General features: G+C 38.2%; 2 protein-coding genes across 12 annotated transcripts; one reads left to right on the forward strand and one right to left on the reverse strand.

Moving 5' to 3' along the window:
* Nucleotides 1–7,185: 7,185 nt before the first annotated feature.
* Nucleotides 7,186–16,898, reverse strand: LOC121778126. 11 transcript variants are annotated; one of them, XM_042175434.1, is made up of 17 exons: nucleotides 16,597–16,898; nucleotides 16,458–16,523; nucleotides 15,188–15,249; nucleotides 12,919–13,305; nucleotides 12,556–12,813; nucleotides 12,190–12,369; nucleotides 11,412–11,547; nucleotides 10,628–10,959; nucleotides 9,661–9,790; nucleotides 8,751–8,879; nucleotides 8,627–8,671; nucleotides 8,434–8,461; nucleotides 8,211–8,307; nucleotides 8,043–8,118; nucleotides 7,910–7,963; nucleotides 7,770–7,853; nucleotides 7,186–7,448 (listed from the first exon to the last, which is right to left on the reverse strand). In XM_042175434.1, exons 4-17 carry the CDS (start codon nucleotides 13,236–13,238, stop codon nucleotides 7,305–7,307), a joined length of 2,013 nt encoding a protein of 670 aa, XP_042031368.1. In that variant the 5' UTR covers nucleotides 13,239–13,305; nucleotides 15,188–15,249; nucleotides 16,458–16,523; nucleotides 16,597–16,898; the 3' UTR covers nucleotides 7,186–7,304. The 11 variants fall into 11 exon arrangements, 8 of the variants coding, with proteins under 8 accessions (XP_042031368.1, XP_042031369.1, XP_042031364.1 ...); XM_042175435.1 differs by having other exon boundaries at nucleotides 7,770–7,835; nucleotides 16,597–16,897; XM_042175430.1 differs by having other exon boundaries at nucleotides 8,043–8,132; nucleotides 8,382–8,461; nucleotides 12,919–13,285; nucleotides 16,597–16,779.
* On the forward strand, nucleotides 13,541–17,341 carry LOC121778979 (ethylene-responsive transcription factor 5-like). The gene is made up of 2 exons (XM_042176346.1): nucleotides 13,541–14,372; nucleotides 17,177–17,341. Exons 1-2 carry the CDS (start codon nucleotides 14,115–14,117, stop codon nucleotides 17,339–17,341), a joined length of 423 nt encoding a protein of 140 aa, XP_042032280.1. The 5' UTR covers nucleotides 13,541–14,114.
* Nucleotides 17,342–17,743: the final 402 nt, after the last annotated feature.

The following is a 17,743-nucleotide window of genomic DNA, read 5'->3' on the forward strand; positions in this document are numbered from 1 at the left end:
GAACGCAAAGCAGACTCTTTTTGCGCAGAAGCAGGAGGCTGCTCGGAAGGATGTGAAGCGGGCGTTCGGGGTTCTCTAAGCGCGCTTCAACATTATCAAAGCCCCGTCTCGTACGTGGTTCATGGAGAGCATGGTCGACATCATGTATACGTGCATAATCTTGCACAACATGATTGTCCAAGACGAAGGACCCGAGGCGGGAAATTGGTTCGACCCTGAAGCCCCCAGAAGCTCAACCGCAAGTAGTCCGCCTCGAAGTGGAAGTAAAGTGCATCCGTCTATACAAGAATGGTTGTCTATTCGGGCAAGGACACGTGACTCTACCGCCCACGCCCAACTCCAAGATGATTTAATGGAGCACATTTGGGAAAAATTTGGCGGAGGAAATTAAATTATGTATTTTTAATTTTTTTAGGATTTTTAATTATGTTTTGTTTTATTGTTTTAATAATGTAATGTTGTAATTTTATTTTATATAATGAAATGTGTTTTTATTAATTGAATTTGTTGGAAATAAAAATAAAAAATGAAATTGAATGAATAGTAATTTAAGGGACGGTTAAGGGACGGATAAGAGATGGAGGGTTGCAGGCTTCGTCTCTTAGTTAAGAGATGGGGTAAAAAAGTACAGTGAGGCCCATGCATAGTAATTTAAGGGATGAATAAGTGACAGCGTTGCGGATGACCTAAGTACTCCAATCTTATTTAATATTTCTTTCGTCCCTTAAAAATAAAAATAATTAAAATGACAGATTTTAATGAAAACTTGGTAAAATAAGAGAGATAGAAAGAAAAGTTTGTTAGTGGAAAATGGATCTCACCTCATTAAAAAGAAAGATATTTTCTGAAAAGGGAAAAAGTTTCTTTTTTTTAGAGGACATTCATATGTTTTCTTACATTATGCAATCTGCAATCATATATTGATATATCCTAATTAAATTATATACAAATAATTAAAAATAATTTTGTATCTAAATATAAAAAATTAGCTAATTAATAATACCATCGTCCACAAAAAATAGACTAATTTTACTATTTTAGGAAGTCCACCATTATTAGACCAACTATAAATATAGAGAGTTTTAAACAAATACTAACCCTACACATTATTCTAAATATGGACCTCGCAATCCACTAACACTACTATCACTACCTTCCCCCCCTCTCTCTCTCTCTCTTACTTTACCAATTCCTCAATAAAACTCGTGTCATTTACAACTTTGTCTATTTTTTATGGACGAAGGTAGTATTAAAAGCAACATAGTCGAAAAAAAGGATCACATAAGTGATCAAAAAAATGTTAATCGTTCATCGAGATGACCAAAAAGCGCCCAACTTTCTTCTAATAAATCGATTTGGAGTCTGGAGTGGGCATCATCACGCACTGATTCATAATGCTTGTAATATTCTCATGCATGGGCGGATCCAGGAATTAAAAATGGTGGGGTCGGACGAGAAAATTAATATAATAATATTTAAATATATAAAATAGTAGTAAAAATACATTACAAATGAAATATCCCTATTTAATATTAAGCACGATAATTGACTTCTATGAGTATTCATATTTTGATGCTAACTTAAAGTTATTTCATTGGAAATAGTTATGAATATGTATCTTTTAGTCGTGTTCAACATTAGTACTAGAAAAACAGACGAAAGCGCAAAATCTTTATAAAAGAAATGTATCCATTAATCTTAATGAAAAGTAATTAAAATCAATGATTAAAAGCAATTATTATATTTATTAAAATTAGATAAAAAAATTTATTAGTTACTACTAGTTTAAAATAAAAGTAAAAACTAATACATGATTAAAAGATAATCAATAAACTACTGGTTTATAATAATTCGAATTTTGATTTCAATATTCAAATTTAATACCCATTTTCAGTGGAAATTCCACTGAAATGCCGCACCTTGATACAATATTCAAATTTATAATAATTCGAATTTTGATTTCATAGTTAACTCTTTAAAAAACGGGGTACTACTTTAAAAATGTGCATACATGTACATTTTTTTAATCACGTCCATCAAAGTATTTAAAAGTCAATTTTTGAAAGGGACAATGCTAATAATTAATTTTCCCTATTTAAAGTGGTTGTACTTAAATATAACTCTAAATTTTGTACTGAGGTATCACTTGCTTAGATGATAATAACCAATAACTAATAATAATATTAATAATAATAAACACATTTGAACTAATATATATTAGTTCAAAGACCTCACTTTACTAAAAGAAAACTGTATGATCTTACAAATTAGAATGCAATTACGTGGAATTAAATCATATACTCCTCATATAGAAGTAAAAGAACTCCATTGGAGTAATAAATGTATGTTGTCCTCTCAAAGTGGCGCATATTTTCGCATCATAAATCAAAGCACGCAAGTATACCATTTCTTCCCATTAAAATAAAAACACAAAATTAAACCAAATTACCATAACCTAAACAATAACCATATCAATTAATATTCTAAAAAAGACTAAACTAGCCTTCTTCTTCATCATCATCAGCACATCTTCATCAGAAATCCTTGAGCAACTTCCTCACCTGCTCAAGCGTCACAAACAGCACCACCGTAAACGGCCCCTGCCTCGATATCGTCGGAATAAACCCCTTGTAAAGGGTGAACGGCCCCTCGGCCTGATCGTCTTCATCGGAAAAGCTGAGCTGCTTGAGGTATGAGGATGAATCATGGGGCGGAGTTCCGGATGCCGTGGGGTCGGGGGCTGTTGGGAGGAGTCTTCCGGCGGTTCTCCGGGGACGGCGGTGGGGTCGGCCGACCCTGCGCGACCCCACCTGCATCCGCCGATGTTCTCATGAGTGTATTTGATGCTCTTTGATATGGGGGCTTCTTACGGTCGAGAATCTTGAGGCATCGACCATGTCGTTAGTCTATCAAATAACGGACGTTCTGTTATTCACTATCTATTACCATGTTTTGCAATATGATACACATACAATACATGATTTCAACTAGCACATCCTTGAACCACAAAGGAGCTCGTTTGGGGTTAGTTGGGCACAAAAAGTACTTGACAAATGTAAACCATCTGTGATGGATGTGTATGCCTAGATAGTGGGCATATTATGTAATGTAATAGCATCTAAGAACGAGACCATTTTTTTTCTTTTTTCTCTCCACCATCTAAGAACGAAGATCATTGGGTAAATATAGCTTAGAAATTGTGTAGAAAGCTCGATTGAAGCATAACTCGTATACTCTAGTTTTTCTTGAACCACAAGCAAACTTTGACTTCGAACTACCGGCACGGCACACTCTCTTATATGATGTATGCAATGCAATAGCTTTGAAGAACGAGATCATTTAGGTAAATATAGCTCGGAAATTACATAGAAAGCTCAATTGAAGCATAACTATTATACTCGTGTTTTTCTTGACCTGCAAACAAAATTTGATTTCGAACTACCCACATATTCCCTTAGTATGATGTATGTAATGTAATAGCATCGAGAACGAGTTCATTTGGATAAATATAGCTCAACAATCGCGTAGAAAGCTCAATTGAAGCTAACTACTATACTCGAGTTTTTCTTGAGCCGCAAGTAAACTTTGACTTCAAACTACTTGCATTCTCCCTTAATACGATGTATGTAATATAATAGCATCGAAGAACGAGATCATTTGGGTAAATATCGCTTAGAAATTGCGTAGAAAGTTTAATTGAAGCATAACTCTTATACTCGTGTTTTTCTCGACCCGCAAGCAAAATTTGAATTTGAACTACCCACGTACTCCATTAATATAATGTATGTAATGTAATAACATCGAAGAACAAGATCATTTGGATAAAAATAGCTCAGAAATCACGTAAAAGTTCAATTGAAGCATGACTATAATACTCGAGTTTTTCTTGGGCTGCAAGCAAACTTTAACTTCGAACTACCCACATACCCCCGTACGTACCCTTAGTATGATGTATGTAATCTAAAAGCATCGAGAACGAGATAATTTGAATAAATACAACTCAGAAAATGTGTATAAAGCTCAATTATTTTGTGTCGACCGTTGACTGAATTGAAAAGTTAAATATGTACATTTATTGATTAAAATCGATCAAATAAAAAAACTAAAATGTTCTGAATAAAAATAAACATTCTTACTCACGAGCACATCTAACGAGTGCAGAGCACGCACCAATCCCATTGGCGAAACTGGCCGCGTGCGCTTAACGTGCGCATGGCAGTCATCCCACCACTTATTTTGCATGTGCAACTAAATGGACCCACAATGCTACATTGTCGATGCCCTTAGAGCATCTCCAGTGGGCGGATGTCCCACTCGGACATCCACTAGGACATCCCAAAAACACCTCCTGCCACGTCACTAGGACTTCCCATCCCACTGCCACGTCACTAGGACATCCCCTGCACAATCTGCCCTTCCCATCGCCCTTCCCACTAGGACTTACAGCAATAAAAAAATCACAATAATGTAATTACGTAAAAATGGAATTATAATTTTGACACGGAATACGGGAAAGCAAAATACGGGCAAAAATACATAGTCATAAAACATAAAAAAAACATAGTTAGAAAAAAAACAAAATACATAGTTATTCAAAAAAAGAAAAATACATAGTCCAATATCCCCGGCTCACTCCGTGCTGTCCTCGTCGCCCGTGCCGGCCCCGTCGTCCCCGCCGCTAATCTCGGCGCCATCATCTCCAATGGGTGGCATCCCCAAATCACGCCGACATCCATCGATGACATCCTTCAACATCCTCTTGTACACCGGATCGGTCGTGCTATGCCACCTATGCATGGTCCGGACCAAGCTAGTCGTTAACTGCGCGCGGGCGAGTCGGTCGATATCTTCTGGGGGAGCAGGGGCCTCCGATTGGACCTCGAACGACCCGCTGCTGCTTCCCCTAGCCCTCCGATGCGCAGCCTTTTGCCCAACCGGGCGACGACGGCGGCGAGAGTCTGATTGAGGTAGCGGGGACACTTCGTCGGCTTCTGGGAGCTCGTGCGAACCAACACTGCTGCTGTATTCACCAGAAGAGTTGATCTTCGTCCGCTTCGCCCAGCCCGATTCGACTCCCCCACAAAACTTTGGGGAATCCTTCACCACGAGAAAGGCCTCCCACTGATCGAATTGTTTGAACTTCAAGGCTCTGTCGGGGTACTGAGCAAAGGCACGGTTCCGGACATCCTCCTCGGACATACCGCTGCTTGCTTGGCGGAGATTGTTTTGGTAGAGGCCCGCAAATCGACTAAGCTTAGGCCTCAACCGCTCCCACTGTTTCCAGCACTGTTTGGGAACGCGACGCTTCGCCCCAGCCGGTTTGTGTGTGTGGTAGGCTTCAGCGATGCGATACCACAGTCTGTCAATATGTTGGTTGGCACCGACTTAGGGATCCTCGACTACTGAAACCCAAGCCTTCGCAAGCGCGACATTTTCCCACGGGCTCCATACCGTCCTCTTTCCCGTCTCATCCTCATCCTCCTCCTCTGCCACTGTTCGCGAGGAAGAGCCCGGGGCTTTCCCCTTGCCCTTGCCACGTCCCTTCCCCCTGCCTGGAGTCTCCCTGACTGGAGATAGCCCCAACTCCTCTAAAGAGAAAGTTTCCAAGCTGGAGAACTGAGTCTCCGGAACATAAGTGGAGGGGGTATCAGTAGACAGCATATCGATAACTGGCCGATAGACATCGTCCACTTGTGGGCCCCTGCCACCCCCTCCCCCCGGCATCATCCCCGCCATCATCCCACCCATCCCCATCATATTTGGGGTCATGCCCCCCATCCCCATCCCCATCCCCGGCCCCGGCATCATCATATTTGGGGTCATGCCCCCCATCCCCATCCCCATCCCCGGCATCATCATATTTGGGGTCATGCACCCCATCCCCGCAGCCCTGGGCATCATACCACTCATCCCACCCATCTAGTTGTACATATAAGGGGACATCATCCCACCCATTCCACCCATCCCCGATATTGTCGGAACTGTTGTCGCATTTCCGCTAACGTTTCCCTCCAGGTCGATGGGAAACGCCGGAGTCTGCGACTCGCTCGTGGCAGGGGAGTTCCTATCGTTCTCCATTAAGTAGAAATGAAATTTGTAGTAAAAGAAGAGAGAAACTTGTTAACACAAGTGGTGCAAATGAAATGAAGTTCAACGAGCCGTATATATAGAGTTTTAAAAAAAAAATTAATTACCGGACGTCCGACCCGGACGTCCGACCCACTCCACAATGGCGGACGTCCGCCCGCCCGTCACCCGCACGTCCGAGGACACCCGACGTCCTCACGGGACGTCCGTATCCGACCTTCGACGCCACAATGGCGGACGTCCCGGTCGCCCGTCGCGGACGTCCGACCGGACGTCCGCCATTGGAGATGCTCTTATAGGTGGAGTTAGCAAATAGTCCATTTTTTTATAATAAAATATGAATGGAACGAAGAGTTAGTGAATCACCCGCTTCTAAAAATTAAAGTGTGATTTTTATTGAGAAATACTCATTCTGTCCGCGAATAGGAGTCCCGTTTTTCCATTTTAGTCCGTCCGTGAATAGGAGCCCCGATTCATTTTTACCATAATTGGTACTCCCTCCGTCCCACTTTAGGAGTCTCAGTTGAGTTCGACACGTGTTTTAAGAAATTTAAAGGAAAGTTGTTGAAAAAAGATAGTGGAATGTGGGTCCTACTTTTTTATATTAGTTTTATAATAAAATGTGAGTGGAAAAAAGTTTGTGGAATGTGGGGCATAATACCATTTATGGAATATTCCAATCGGGACTCCTAAAGCGGGACACCCAAAAATGGTAAACCGAGACTCCTAAAGTTGGATGGAGAGAGTAATAGGGTCTCACCTTCCACTAACTCATTCCACTCAGATTTTATTTAAAACTAATACATACAAGTGGGACCCCTATTCCACTAACTTTTTTCCACCCACTTTTCTTAATATATTTTTAAACCCATGCCGCCCATAAATGGGACCTCTAATGACAGACGAAGGGAGTACCAAAGAATAGCTAAATGAGACTTCAAAGAATATAAGGAGTATTGGACCTTTTAGTTGTCACATTCGAAATTATTTCATTATTCCACATTGGTTTCCCTTGATTAAATTGATCATTGGGATAATTATTTGGTATTTTTTCTACAGAGTCTTTATTAATTTATGATGTTTAACTGAACAAATCGGTTACGTGTAAAAGAGTTCTATTTCCGTAATAAATGAATACTTACAATATTAGAGTTCTATTTCCGTAATAAATGAATACTTACAATATTGTGGTGGTGGAAATACATGTTTGTAGGCAGTTAGTTGATAAGAGTATTCCACCTATTTCTGAGAATGATAGAAGCTGTGGCGCATGGAATAGGGTTTACTTCGTCGACCCCATTTTTTACTACTAAACCCAACCTCAACAGTGTGTCTATAGCCTTCTCAACTCCCATTTCCACCTACACCTCAATACAATTATCACACAATTACAACACACTGATACATACATGTCTTGATAGGGATGTAATCAAATCCAAACTTGTACAAACTCCAAATTACGATATAACCGTTAGATTTCATGATTTGATGTCAACAGTTGACAAATAACATCAACACAAAATGTCAACATTACGTTGTGTTGATATTTTCTATTGACGTTATTTGTAATATGTTGACATCAAATCTTGAAATCTAACAATCCATATCATTGTTTGGAGTTTGTAGGAAAGATGCAGTCTACATTTTATCACTGCACTGTCTTGATAAAATATTATATTTACCTTCTCTTGGAAAACATCATACATGAACGCCTCGCATTTATGGGCAATGCCTTTGGTGCTTTTCACCTGCATCCAAACAAATTCCTGCTCACTTGTTACACCATTCATTCACCTGCATTCAAATAATACAACCTTCTTACCTCGTCGCTCTCTGCCGTAAGTAGGGTTGCGTACACCAAGATGGCTTCTTTGTACTGCATAACATAACCATAACTAATGAGCCAAAAACCAACACCAAAACCAACAAATTTTTCAAGTCTTGAGGTTTCTCACTTGCTGCTGCTCAGAAGCGTCAAGAAGAAAATGAATAGATCCAAAGCCGCTAGCTACTGTTTTCTCGTACAGCGTCCTATTCACCAGAAGCTGAATAAATCATTAGATAACTAAACTTACACTGGATGGAAAAATAAAAAGAAATAGAATTTGCTCCGCTCCGCTCACTTGATATCTATCCCTTGTTTGTTTGTATCCCAAAAGTACACGAAACGTATATATCCCGAATGCAGTGGCTGCAACTGCATCCAAAAATATTGCAGATCTGCAAACAACACACATGAATGAAATCTACAAACTATACTATTGGAAATATAAATCACAAGAGCATCTACATACGGAGAAGATAAAATGTTAACAAATTTATAACTGAAGAAGTATGCCAGCAGACCCAATATTGTTGCAGCATCCAACCGTACCTGCACAAGGTGGGTGGTCAAGTTTGTGAGTAAGATCATTCAACCAGAGAACAGCACATGTTTTTTAACAGTTTTGGGATATGGAACAAATCCGAGTAGATTTATTGAAGGGCAGAAAACAATTTTGGGATAGGGAACAAATCAGAGGAGAGTTATTGAAGATACCGCATCAAGGATGCGGAAAGACAGCTGCTTGTGAGGGAAAACAACCTGAAAAAAAGGATAAATATCATTCAGTGCACTAACAATTAGCATATCAGAGGAGTGCCTTCAGTGCTGAGGCATTTACCGGTAAATCTGGAATAGGGATTCTCTCATAGATTTTCATTTGCAATGAAGGCACCTCAGCTTGACCTGGAGTTTCACTGTCTTCATTGTTCTCAGTATATAGCAAGATTAATTCTTGGAATGCTGGCTCCTGGAAAAAGTCATATTTATTTAACTTAGAACTGATAATATTGAAATGCTGATACAAAGAAAAATGGTATGCAGACTGTGAAACAGCCTGTTATCAAAATAACTTGTTAGCAAACAGATTAATTGGGAACTAACAGGATAAGGATAATAAATCTGTGTTAGCTGATAGATTCATCTCCTGGTTTCTGCAGTTCCCATGACAAGAGCTTCAAAATTGATTCTGATTGAGGAAGTAGAAATTAGTCACTTCCTAGTTCCAACAAAATTTTTATATTGTAAACGTGACAGAGAAAGCTCATATATAAGATTATTGCTATTGTCTTTGCAATATATAATGCCCTTGACCCACAAGATAGTTCTCGATAGTCATATGACAACAACATAAATCTTTAGCAACTTTAGTGTATATGTTGGGAATTGAATGTTAAAAGGTTTATAAGTGGGTATAATGAACTCTTTTAGCAACATATGTATACCATTTTGGCAAACAAGGACAAACACATTGTAACTACTAACCGAGGTCATTGTGCCATTGTATCGCTATTTAACCATGCCCTGTTTGCATCACATCCAATATATTAAGCTAACTCCATGCCCAAAAATTGTCTAACATTCCTAAACCAATTGCAACTTACAGAACTGTAAATTCAAATGGAAGATGACATCAAAATGTTGAACTAATCTCAACAGATAGTATGATGATTATAGACATGAAACATATACCGAAAGGATGAAAAAACCTCACAAATAAAATTAGAAAATATTATGTGCATTTAATGTACCTGGAGAATTGATCGTGAGAACAGAACTGAAATGGCTGTTCTTAACATCTTCCTGAAATCATTTCCACAATATCTAGGGGATGCAGGTTTCCATATGTCACTGAGAGATATCCTTGGTAGGAAACTTGGGCTGTGCAAATAAAAGTAACTTATAAGTACTAGAACTCTTTATCTCAGAATCAGATATATCACAATTATTTAGGTTCACATCATGCTATTTAGTTCCAGCACTCAACTTGAAGGTGCTGATGTCTACATGCATTGATTCCTCCAGATCCACCAAATTTTAAAAATTGACCATATCCTTAGAAGAGCAGTAACATGCAGCTGTATTGGCATGTGTTTGTGTGTGAGTTTGAGAAAGAGAGTAGACCAAATCACACCCAACACCAAATATGCATTGCAAAAGAACATAAATACTCTATACATTGTCTAACATCTTAAAGTTCGGCTTAGATATGATGCTTCTAAAGGATCTTGAGGCAGAACTACAAGAAAATCTTTCCAAAGAGGAACACAAGAATTAGATAAAAGTTGAACATCCTCAGTGTGAAACAGAAGTGAAGACAAATGAGACAAAATGCATTATAATAGATGTATCAGCGGCACAATATTTCGAGCAAAGTTGGCTGAGTCCTTTTGACACGCACATAAAGATATTTGACAAGCTTGGATAACCAGATAAGAAATTAATTTTAATATCACCCATGACCAATCTTCTGAATAAAAAGCTCAGAAGTTATTCAGCTGTTCCTTAAACTTGACTGGCATATTACAAAATATAAAAATTAGAGTGAAGATAAAAGGAGAGAAGCAATTCAGCAATAGGATGTGGTGATGCATCAAAATGAAAAATTTTCTCCTGAATTAATTCATCATCCATAGGTCATAAACAGGCAGGCTTTTGAATTTTATAAGACTTTACAAGTCACAAATTTAATGAGACAATAATCAATCAGAGTCAAACCTTAAATTGGATCCAGAACTACTACTGTCCAAGTGAAGGTCAAATGCTTCCTCTGGAATTGATGGTACTAGGCCAACCCATGCTAGAAACTTCCTCAAGAGCCTCTCACGTGGACCAGATTCAGAGAGAATTCCTTCATAAAGAGTTACCGCTTTCTGTGCAGTCACCCAGATTGGGAACTCACTGGAAAAGATGTCTATTCCATCAAGCTCATCAAATATTTTTCCATCATATGAATAGGACTTCAGGGAAAGAGACATGTCATCAAGCCAACGCTTAAATCTTTTGGCTAAAACTCCTGTATCTTGTATCTGTATAATGCTCTTGATAATCTGTTCCAAAAACATTGTAACAATTTAAGTAAACATATAACTAGGAAATCGAAATTTTTTTTACATAATCAATTCCAGAAACAAACATTGGTAACAAACTAAAGCATTATGTCCTCTTGAGAAGGGAATATTTCCATAACTAAATGTTCTGCACATGGAAGTTCTTGCAACGAAGAGGCTTCGGAAGGATTTCTGCTAAAGAAGAAAATTGCTTAACAGATCCCATAGTAAATAAAAATAGGTTTCTGGGTCAAGACTAGTCAAACAATGTGCATGAAAGTTCTCGTCTCACCGACATCATTAATCATTTATATTTTAACGATTTACAGATATAGTGTGTCCAACACCTTATGTGCAAAAGACAAAACTATTCTGACCACAGTGACCTAAAGTCCTAAACACAGAGAATTATAAGAATAAAAAAGTATAGAGAAACATGTTATGCCAATTACCTCATCCAACCAGACACCTAATCTCCCCATTGGTTTAGCAATAAGAAAAATGATGTTCTGCAACAACTTTGATTGCAAGTAATCCAGTTTTTCAGCAATTAGCAGGCCCTTCTGCCTCTCAGTTGTGTATCCCCGCCTGTATATAAAAAATGATCACGTGGGAAGAGTGAATGACCTGCCAATATTCCATTAGGAAAGGTCTAACATAGATGAGTCTCTTATAATAAATGGAAAGAGAAAAATTTTAAATATGAAATGGGTTTTCTCCATATAGCGGCTCAAGAGCCAGATAAAAGGTTAACAAATAACTCAAAGCAGTATATAAGAAATAAGAATTGCAATAATTTTTTAATAAAGTACTTTTGCTGCACAAAGAGTACAAAAGATAGGATATGTTTTCTTCTTTATCAATAAAGGTGCATCTAAATTGACAATAATTAGAAGAGAAATTTAGCTATTACACAGAACCAACAAGAACTCTAAAAATGCAACACAATCATGGCTTAGTCCAAGATCAACTGCTGCTAGTTAACTTGCATGATAGAATATTATATCTTAAGCAAGGCACCCTTGTTTCTCTCATACAGTAACTAACTGGATGGCAAGATTCATATTGGAACAGAAACATTTTCCTTGTCTACGCAAATAAATATATATGGTGATCAAAGGCGCAAAGAACATAGTGCAGATATGATATGGAGACCATTAAAAAATATATGAACAGATGAAGCAATTCGGACATCCAGTAGGTGGCAATCATTGTACACATTTTTTTTACCTGAATACAATAACACTGGACAGTGATGCTCTTTTCCAGTCAACATAAATAGGCAATGTGAGGAGATAATCAGTATTTAATGCAGAAGTCAACATCAAATCCCTGGGAGACAACTCTTCAAACTCAGCATTTTTGAGCAGCCTCATCAAAGAGCGTTGAAAATGACCTGGGATGGCAGTTCTAAACAAAAATGAAAGAATAAGTGAAATTCAGGACATACACCAAAATGAAAAAAGGTTATGTGAAAGCAGTGAAGTAAGTTATTTTCACTCTAATAATACACATTGCAGAATGAGAATTAGTTATTTTCCAAATAAATTCATTAGGATGATGTAGTATAAGTAAGTAAAGAAACATAGAAGAGACCTGGAAGCCTTGATATAATTCCTCTCATCATTACTGGAAGAAAAATCGAAGAGTGAATTGAAGTCGAGTGTGAAACCAAAGGGCAATGATAGGTTGGATTTGGAGTCAGTCTCATCTCCTTCATGTTCACTATCTCCATTCGTCACAGGTGGAAAATCATCAGCATTAGTCTTGGTGGAAAGAGTGAGGTCATCATAGTAACATCTCATTTCCTCTAAGATGGTTTTGTGTTCGGCGTGAAGAATTGAATCCAAGCTTCTGCAGTTGTATTCAACAATTCAACTCAATTAGGCGTAAAAATCACCGAAAAGTAAAAGTGATTTTAATAAAGTGAAAGGAGTAGATCGAAGAGGAGTTACTGACTGGGAGAGAGAGAGAAATTGAGTGGCTTCCTCCGGCGAGGGGAACATAGAGGAGACAATGGCGTCTAGCAATTCGGATTTGGAAACTGAGATGTATCTGTGTCTTGGCACCTGAATTCCGGAGGAATTGCTAGGGTTATCTTCATCTGGCGACGGCGGAAGAGGCTTAAGCAGCTCAATTCGAGAGGGGATTAGAGGCTCCTGCAGAGAGGGTGAGGGAGAGCAGCGAATGGAGGCAGCACGACGCCATTGGTGATTGGAAGAAGATGAGGATGAGAGAGGGGTGAAGCAGCAGCGCAGAGTCTGAGAAGATACTGACATGAGTCACCAATTGCTATGCTCTGCTCTGCTCTGCTCAACTCTCAACTCTGGTATGAATTGTTGTTTTCTGGTTAGACAGACAGAGAGAGAGAGGAATAATTTGAACCTCACATATCAGGTTTCAGTTTGTTTGTTTCCACGTTGCATGCTCTCTCTAATCTCTATTCATCACTTTTTCATCAATCCTAACATATTTAGTTTTATTTTTAAAAATAGATTTTTATACTCCATATATAAAAAAATCAATTTTTATAATTAAAATTTTTAAATCAGCCAAAATGATGCCTACTCTGTAGGCATCACGTCGAACACCCATTGATCGCATAAGGGGCTAGCTTTCTATTAAGTTCATATTAACAGTTAAAAGAATTCTAATATAAAAGATAGAAAAAGATGATATGTCTAATTGTGATAATGTAATATTATATAAAATATATGTACATATGAAAGGACATTATGATGATAATGTATATATATATATAGAGTAGTGATCTAGGGCAAGTGCTCATTAAGTACATAACCAGAGAACAAATCTCAGCCACACATTTTAATACTCTAAATTAATCTTATGGCTTAGCTATTTAACATGTTTTAAATAAAAACTAATTAACAAGGGTATTTTTGGAATCCATATTCAACTCCAACCATCTCCTTCAATTTTCCAACTCCAATTCACACGCCTTTTCCTCTCCCCTCTCTTCCTCCTCTCCCCAGCCTCTCCCCTCTCTTCCTCCTCTCCCCAGCCTCCGCCGCCGAGCTCAACACCACCCGCCGCAAAATAGATGTGATCAATATGATTAATATCATATTCGTTCTGTCCATAAAAAAAGTTAAACTAAACTAACTAATCTTGATTTGATACTTAATTTCGTTTCCATGGAGTTCGCCGATGAATTTTCCGCAATCGAAAGAATCAGAATGCATCTCGTAGGAGAATTTGAGATTGATCGCACACCGTCGGTTTCCGCCTCGGAGTCATCGTGCGATTCACAGCTGTCCTTTGATTTTGTTTGGCCGTCGGTGATCGACCTCTCGATTCCGGCGAAGACGCTGGAGTGGATCGTGTTCGGGGGTGGTGATGATGATCATCATCATGAGCGGGTGGTGGAGGAGCAGCTCTGTCACGCCCGCATTTTCTAAGGATAGAAAACCCGGTTGATCGCGACTAGGGGAGGATTAAAGAAGCGGGGAAGAAAGGAGAAAAACATACACATTTGACCAAAAATTTACTAACTGAATTAACTTTGAAAACGTCATATTATTATCCTAACAATAATACCAAATCTAAGAAAAAGAATGGACAAAAACAATTTGTCAACGAGTTAGACTCTCCACGGATAAACAATTCTAAAGAAAATGACTCTTAGCGGAAGCGTTCAAGACACGGAAAATGCCGAGTATGAAGACACGACAAATCCAACAATTATTAATCATGACAAAACGATCCATGAACTCTGCTCAACATCCTCCACGTCCATCGCCGCTCAATCTGCACATTAAGAAAAAACAATATGCAGGGCTGAGTACTTGATGCACTCAGTGGACACATGCCAAAATATAGTTTGTCAAGCCTTAATCAAGTGACCTTGGGGGTTTTAATTAAAAGAAACCCAAGTACACCAAAACATATATTTCACAAGTTCGGTCGGCCAACCATTTTCCATCCACATTCACCATCACCATATCTGAACATACATGACAAGGAACGTGGCCACGAACCAAGTCACTAGACCGGCCAACTCCAAAGAGATAGCACACGATCTACGGGGTGTACACTAGTCCGAGCAGGGTTTGCAGCCCTACTGGGACCCGAATTCGATTAAACATACATGGCATAGCCACTTCAGATAGGTTCATTCAAATACAAAACATGGCAAGACAAACACTTTCCACCTCCTTTCACATAAAAAGTATTTAGGACATAGTCCTTATTTAAAAAGAAAGCCCACCTCAAATGCTTAACTCCTCAACACTTTCTTGTTCCAACCGCAACAACGTGCACAAGTTCACCCTTTTTGACATATCATGATATGCAAAATTAGACTTTGCAAAATAATAAATTTAACAATGCATGCATCCTAAGTGTGTGCTCAAATTATTATCCCATCATTTCTTGGTCCACACGAATAAAGTCCTCGTATTTTATGGCTCATAATATCACTTAAGTCATCTGCCAACAATAAATAATCTGTCCTGTAACTAAGCAAAGTATATGTAAATTTTTAATTAAAGTAATAATCACAGTAGCACTTGATCTAACCCAACACTGTACCAATAAATATGTCCATCAACACACCTAAAGACATGATTAACAAATTAACATTATACTCTGCTAGTCTGCTGCAGCATAAGAAACATACCAATTAAATAACTATTTATTCATATACTCCCAACCCAACGTCGTTCTTGAAGGGGACAACAAAACAAACTCTTCATTCAAAGAATAAAAAGAAATATTCCATCTTAACACACGTACGTACTACATTCACAAAACATTAATATCAATTCCCTACCTTAGAACTATTATACACTAAAGCTACTTGACCCCATAATATAGTATAATTAATAGTACTCAAACCATAAAAGAAAAAAAAAAGAAAAAGACAAGAGAGTCAGTAGCATGTATACTCCCTACCCAAACTAATTCATCTTTCTCTATTAAAACCCACTAGTCCAAAACAAGAGTGGCCCAGCCTCCTTATCACTCCACGTATACCCTCCTTACCCAACAAAAATCCTCTTTTTTTTCTAAAAAGGAACACTTCGAATTTTATTAAGCTCCCAGCGTCCTTCACTCAATTTTGAAAAAAAACTCTCGTCTCTCTCTCTCAAATTCTTCGAATCCCTCTCTGCTCTTCATCCCTCCCTCTATCTCCTGCTGTCTTTCTTCCGTAAACCATCAAAACATCAAGCTCGCTCTCAAAATTACTTCGCCGAAGCAACAATTTCGTACCCCGGTCATCTCTCTTCCCCCCCTTTCCCCAAATTTTAAACCTTTTGTTTCATTTTTTTTTTCTGTTCGATTCAAATAATTTTAGGCAGAAAAGGGAATTTTAGGAATTGAAATTGCAGAGAAACAAAAAAAAAACATCTTCCAAGCATTAAAGATCGAAGCTTTAGGAGAGAGTATCATCATTCAACAAGTTTCAAGAGAATTACAGTAAATATGTGAACTAAATCATGGAATGGAATGCAGAGAGTTTAGATGTATGGATATACCTCAAGGAAGACAAAGTTTACTAGCAAACAAGGGAAATTGAAATCACAGCTCTCCTTGGTTTCAAACTGCAATACCACGGAATTGGCTACAGAATCAAAATGGGAAGGTTACGTATTCGTGGAATCAAAGGGAGTTTACCTTTGATTGGAAGGGAAGAAACTGTGCTGAAATTATGAAACGCCGCTGATAAAAGATGCAGTTGTGGGGAGAGATATATAATGCCGAGATTAGATTTGTTTGTTGGAGAAAAATTTGTGGGTGGAGATATTGATGGAAAAAAAACGTGGGTTTAGAAGAAGGGATTTATGTTGGCTGCAGGAACTCAATAGGGATTATAATAAATGGTTATATTAAAAGTGGCCCAATTGAATAAGGATAAATGGGCTAAAAGAAAATAAATAGACAAAAGTGATAGGCCCAAATATATATAATTTTAGTACATTGATTAAATTGTGGTGTTTTATTATTTTAGTACTTTGGTGTTATTCCAAGTACATTGTAAACGAACGCCCAAATTTTCCCATCGACGATTCTCGCGTCAATCTCATCGACAGTTTACACCACACAATTAATCAACAACAATTCCAGCATTTACTATTTTCATTCACCACCAATCGAAACAACACGGTATTTTATTCAAGGTCTATCACTCGCTCGTTCTTAAAACAAAAAACTTAACTTAAAAAAAAGATTTAAAAAAAACGGGTATTACAAGCAGCACTACAGGGGTGAGGCGGAGGTCGTGGGGAAGTATGCGGCGGAGATACGTGACCCGAAGCGGCGGGGGTCGAGGGTGTGGCTGGGGACGTTCGAGACGGCGGCGGCGGCTGGGGAACGAAATTCTAAACTGATTAATATCTTCTCACATGCATGCCAAAATTGACTTACATAATTAATATAGCTTCTTTTTTGAATTAAATAGCTAAATAATTTGATGTAAATAATTAATTAAGTAATTGAACTTCATCACATAAACTCATAAATCGTGTGGGTTGAGCTACCAATTAACTAATAGTGATGTATTTTATTAACAAAAGTGAAGTAAAATCATGCTAAGAGTGATGTGTTTTGTAAAGAAGAGTGAAGTAAAATCATGCTAAGAGTGATGTGTTTTGTAAACAAGAGTGGAGTAAAATCATGCCAAGAGTGATGTGTTTTGTAAATAAGAGTGGAGAAAAATCATGCTAAGAGTGATGTGTTTTGTAAACAAGAGTGAAGTAATATCATGCTAAGAGTGATGTGTTTTGTAAACAAGAGTGAAGTAAAATCATGTTAAGAGTGATGT

Source organism: Salvia splendens, chromosome 19 (assembly GCF_004379255.2).
Source record: "Salvia splendens isolate huo1 chromosome 19, SspV2, whole genome shotgun sequence".
Lineage (NCBI taxonomy): Eukaryota > Viridiplantae > Streptophyta > Magnoliopsida > Lamiales > Lamiaceae > Salvia > Salvia splendens.